At 38.5% G+C, this 5,643-nt stretch overlaps 1 protein-coding gene across 2 annotated transcripts; it reads right to left on the bottom strand.

The window, feature by feature from the left end:
* On the bottom strand, window positions 1,981–4,985 carry LOC109837982 (putative 12-oxophytodienoate reductase 5). 2 transcript variants are annotated; one of them, XM_020406385.1, is made up of 6 exons: window positions 4,848–4,985; window positions 4,603–4,743; window positions 3,405–3,484; window positions 3,285–3,335; window positions 2,974–3,147; window positions 1,981–2,782 (listed from the first exon to the last, which is right to left on the bottom strand). In XM_020406385.1, the coding sequence occupies exons 1-6, from the start codon at window positions 4,910–4,912 to the stop codon at window positions 2,187–2,189; spliced, it is 1,107 nt and encodes a 368-aa protein (XP_020261974.1). In that variant the 5' UTR covers window positions 4,913–4,985; the 3' UTR covers window positions 1,981–2,186. The 2 variants fall into 2 exon arrangements, with proteins under 2 accessions (XP_020261974.1, XP_020261973.1); XM_020406384.1 differs by lacking the exon at window positions 3,285–3,335 and having other exon boundaries at window positions 3,354–3,484.

Below are 5,643 nucleotides of genomic sequence, written 5' to 3'. Positions count from 1 at the left end.
AAACAATAGAGAAATCTTTCCTATGCGGGGAGATTACAGTTGATTAAATCAGTGATTTTTGGTGTTCATGTTTTCTGCACAAACAGCTACATATTGCAAACCAGAGTATTACAAAAAATTGATAAACTTTGTTCAGGTTTTCTTTGGAACCACAAAATCCCTCTAGTCTCTTGGGCTAAAATATGCCAAGATAAAACACATGGTGGTTTAGGAGTTTTTTCGGCAAGAACATAGAATTATGCTGCTACTGTCAAACTCTTGTGGATGATACATCTCAAGAAGGATCTTCTATGGATAAAATGGGTGCACAGAAACTATTTACATCAAGCAAATATATGGCATGTTAGATCAAGGGTGCATGATTCATGGGTATGGAAACAGCTCGTAAAAAGCTAGGACATGATGGTTAACAGATTTGGATCTGTTAGCAGCCTACAAAATGCCATTAGCAGCTGCTGTTTGGACGACAGAGTCAAAATCTCTTCTATTTACAGGCTTTTGCAACACTCAAATCCTATTGCTGATTGGTATAACACTATATGGGATGAATTGCAATTTCCTAAGCACTCTTTTATCTTATGGTTAGCAGCTCAATCAAGGCTTCTAACTCAAGATAGACTGTGTCGTATGGGAATTATCACTTCAAATCAATGCGCATTATGCTCAAATAATCAGGAAACCTACAGTCATCTATTTTTTGAATGTCAGTATTCAGCTTTTGTGTGGAACTTGGTGATGAATTGGTTAAAGTTTAATTAGAAGTCTTGTAGCTGGGATTGCATCATTAACTGGTTCAGTCACAGGTTGAAGAAGAAGAGAAATTTTATAGTGAAATTGAAGCGAATGACTTTAGTTGTATCGGTTTACATGCTATGGGGAGAGAGGAACCTCCGGATCTTTCAAGAGAGAATTAGACAACCTGAAGTGCTTTTTAGAGCTATTAAGATCTCCATCTTCCCTAAATTCTTGAATGAAAATTTTCCATTGCATATAAGAGAAAGGATTAGAGATATGTAACTGAGCTCTTTAGAGATGTGTTCCAGGTTAACCTCTGGATTTGAAATGTTATCTTCTCATTTTGGTAAGTGAATAAAGCTCTTTTCATTGACCAAAAATTAAATTATGCACACATTTAATTATCAGGCGCTGTTAAGTCTTATACTCTAAAAGGCTGTAGACAATAAAGAAACTTATCACTTGTGTAGATTGCTGGAAAGAGTTGCGAATTTCTTTTACAAGGTTTTAGTGGATTCTCAACTGCCATTATCTATTATAAATTCGATGCAGTTTTCTTAACCCTAAAGCACAAGCATATCAGTGGAGACCAGATGCCTATAGATTAGATCAGGTGAATGATAGGCCATAATTGCAACAATTTATGCTCAAACTGTAGCGTAAATGCAATCAATTCGAATTCATTGGAGAGGTGATACCTGTGATGGGGCAATGTACGAGCTTGTGAGAATTGGCATAAACAAAATCTAGCACTGGCACTGAAATTTTTGATAATGCATCGATCTTTCAAACCCAAGTGATCAGGGTATTTATTAGCTGCTCAAAGTGCCTAGGAGATATTAAACGTAGTAGCATTCTGTCAATGTCAAAAGTTGGCCATTGATTATAATGGTTTTCTAGCGGGGTAATGGCTTTCGCTGAGCCAGCTTCTTGTCATGGTAACCCGGCCGAGTACCTGTTTGTTGATGGTCATTGCCAGGTATTATATATAGAACAGTGCTAAACCCAGTCAAAAGCCTTGAGCTTAGACTAATTTAACAAAATCGCCCCTTTTTATCTTTTAAAAGGGAATATATTACCCTGAATGGGAGCAACTTGATGTTGTTTTACCATAGTTTGTAGGCAGTGAAACGGAGTATTCCGTTCGAAATAGACGAAGGAAGACTTCCGTGATGGACAAAGAATTCCTTCCTTGCTTCTGGTCATTTTTGGTGTTTCGTAATTCCATCAGCCCAATTCAATACATTAATAAACGAAATGTTTTATAATAGAGCGCAACTAAAAACCAGATGACATTACATAGGAAATTAATCATACTTAAAGATACACCATTTTCATGAGATTGCTTATTTCCTTATTGTATGCCGAGAAATAAGCTTATTCCCTCCCTAATGTAAAGCATAAGGTATAAATACTCGTCCTCATGTCTTAGTTTACTTAAATCAAATGAGCTAATAAGCTGATGAATCAAGAAACGGATAATCCGTGTACCCCACAATCGGATCAGGAGTATAAAAAGTATACCGATCATACTTGTTTAGTGGAGCTTCGAGCTCGAACCTTTTAGGCAAGTCAGGGTTAGCCAAGAACAACCGACCAAACGCAACCAGATCCGTGTAATTTTCATCCACTACCTTCTTTCCTTCCTCTCTATCGTACCCTCCAGCTGCAATAAATGAACCCTTGAATGCTTTTCTCATCGGTGACAATCTATGCGGTATCTGCCTCCGTCCATCAACAATGGACATTCTTGGCTCGACCATATGAACGTAGACAACATTGAACTTGTCAAGTGACTTGACCATGTACATCCCAAGGGCTTCTGGGTCAGAGTCGTAGGCGTCCACGAAGTCAGCAAACGGAGAGAGTCGAATGCCAACTCGGTCAGCTCCGATTTCGTCGACTATGGCAGAGACTACTTCGAGAGGAAAGCGGCAGCGGTTTTCTAAGCTGCCACCGTATCGGTCGGTTCGGTCATTGACACTGTCCTTCATGAATTGTTCGAGGATGTAGCCGTGTGCTCCATGGATTTCAACTCCATCAAAGCCTACGCAAATCATACAGAGGGGGCGGTTATTATACCCGAAATAAGTACATTTCAATTCTCTAAATCTTTGTAAGATTTTTCAACTGTCTTAATAAGAACTGTTAACTATTTAACCCTCTGTTCTATCAGAGGAAAATATGCCAAATGAACAAAGTGGGAAACAATGCAATAGAATAGATATGTGTATGTACCAGCTTCTATTGCATTTCTTGAAGCAAGTCTGAAGTCATCGACAATTTGAGGGATCTCATCGGTTCTTAGTCGTCGTGGGGGAGAGTATTCTGCAATGGTTTCGTCATGTTGAGTCTGAGGCTGAATCCCTCTGTCGGTACTCGAGATGGGTGCTTGCCCATTTGGTTGATAACCTATATATGAATAAAACACGCACGCACGCGTTCGTATCATTGTTATGATATTAAACGCTCACTAAATTCCTTACCAGTTAAGTTGTTTACAAAATGAAAAAGGGAAGGAATATTATGTTGGACAGGGTAATACTAACTGTAATTGGAGACTCTTCCGACGTGCCAAAGTTGGCAGAAGAATATCCCACCCTTGTCATGCTACTAACTGTAATTGGAGACTCTTCCGACGTGCCAAAGTTGGCAGAAGAATATCCCACCCTTGTCATGCACAGCTTTCACAATTGGCTTCCATGCCTCCACTTGCTCTTTTGTCCAAATCCCTGGAGTCTCCGGATATCTAACAAATGCACATAACAAATTTGTTACTATATAAATTTGAATAATGAATAATATAATTACAACATGAGAATATCATCCGTTCAAATTTCCAAAAGCTTACATTCATGTCAAGAATTCAATATAGTATTACGAGAAACTATCTAGAAGAGGACAACTTTTCCAAAAAAGACAACATTCATATTCAATTATTATAATACTAACTTACAAAATCGATCTACTTTATTCCACGCCAAGAATGATGTTTGAAATTTTGTCGATTTTTTTAAGAAAACATAACTTGTTTATCTTCCGGATTGTCAATGTCGGTATATATGTAAAGCTACTTGACTTCCAATGCAAATGTTTAGAATTCCATATTTGGATTCCGCGCGTCGGGTATAATGCTGTAGCAACTTTGTAATGCCCTTTCCACGATGGATCCGTGAGCTTTATGTTTGCTCCCCACGTGTAGTGCTCTTCTGTTGCACGATCCACTAGCAGAGTGATCATCACAATGTTGAGGTGCATGTTTCACTGCCGAACGTAGACTGTTCTGTCATGAATTGCAATGCAGAACTCCAAGGTTTTTGTGGCGCCATGGAAGAAGCTATGTATGATGCAGTCAATTGAGGGTTTCGAAAGGAGGGCCTTGTTGTTGAAGAAAATGAGTGTTTTAGAGTTTTGTAAAGCTGGTTAACTTATCCCTACTCAATTTCTTGGATAAATGTATGTTAAAGCCCTTTTTTCCCCCACCTTTTTGTTTCTAACTAGTTTACGTGTCATAGATCATATTTATTATTGGCATGGGCTTTTAACTTGAAAGGTAAATCCTCACAGTGAGTGTACGTGCTTGATTACAAAAAAAAAAGATGGGGAAAAAAAGGTTTAAAGGTATATTATGTACAAAGTGACAGTCAAAGGTGGCTTCTAAGAAAAAGCCCTCACACATCACTATTATTGTTGTTCAGCTTCACCCCCCCTAATTGCATTAGGGGCTGTTTACGCTAAGAAAGTAGAATATGCTTATGGAACAATATTTTATTGAGGAACTATACTTTAGGAAACAATAGTAATCCAACGCATGATATTTGAGTAATAATTAGTTCAAGCTAGCTTAAATAGTTGATTAATTAGTACCCTTGAGCCGTGTCTGAGACGCCGGTGGCTTCGGATATGAGGAGGCCTCCTTTGGTAGCCCTCTGAGAGTAGTACAGCGCCGCATGAGGTTGGGGCACATTTCCATAAGATCTCGATCTTGTCAATGGCGCCAACACAATCCTGAGAATGATAATATATAGCAATTAGTTAAATTTTAAATTAGTTTTCTAAAGTTATCCATTTGATTAAAATATGAGAAAGCAAGTTTCGGGGTGTCTAAATACCTGTGAGAGAGCTCAAAATTTCCCATTTTGTAGGGAGTAAGCAGAGCAACCGATTTTGCCGCCATCAAAGTTTCCTTACTTAAAAAAAGTTGAGACAGAGAAGTATGAAAATTGGTCGATCGTTGAGAAGGAGCATTCCCTCGTTAGGCTATTTATAGATTTCCATTCTTCGGTTGGTTTTATAGTTTAGTTGATGTGCTAACTTTTCACCATCGTCAGCGGTGACGTAATCAGTCAATAAATTCAGACAGGAGATGCTATTGACGAAGAGAGACCCAGGTTCAATGAATCTGCGGATTTAATGGGCTGAGCTTATTTACCCGTTAGTGCATTTCTCGAAGGTCAAAATGTACGTTGGGCCTTCAATATTGGAGGATGAGACTATAATTCGTCGGCGCCTGCAAATGAGAAGCACATACCTGCCAACCAAATGTAGCAAACCCGTGCCAAGAGAATCGGTTCATAAAAATTTTCACTCAGGAAATAATTATATTTTGGGGCTCATTTGTTGGACAACTCGTTTTTATTTGACTTTGAAACGTGTACTTAGCTGGGAATCTCAATATTACGCATAGGGTGATCATTGTGTCCGATTCCTGGATGGTTGCATTTACGGAGGACGCAGAGGAATGGGCGAAAGATATGTAAAGAAACCAAAAGAGAAAGGAGGCAAATAAATCAATTTTATTTAAACATGTCTGTAGTCTTACAAAAGCTCATAATTATAATATTTAAATTCATGTAGGTTCCAAAAGAAGAATGGGAGGAAATGTCACTTTTCAGGGGGATGAAGATG

This window comes from Asparagus officinalis, chromosome 4, assembly GCF_001876935.1.
Source record: "Asparagus officinalis chromosome 4, Aspof.V1, whole genome shotgun sequence".
In the NCBI taxonomy this organism is placed as follows: Eukaryota; Viridiplantae; Streptophyta; class Magnoliopsida; order Asparagales; family Asparagaceae; genus Asparagus; species Asparagus officinalis.
This window is presented reverse-complemented; position numbering and strand designations above follow the sequence as displayed.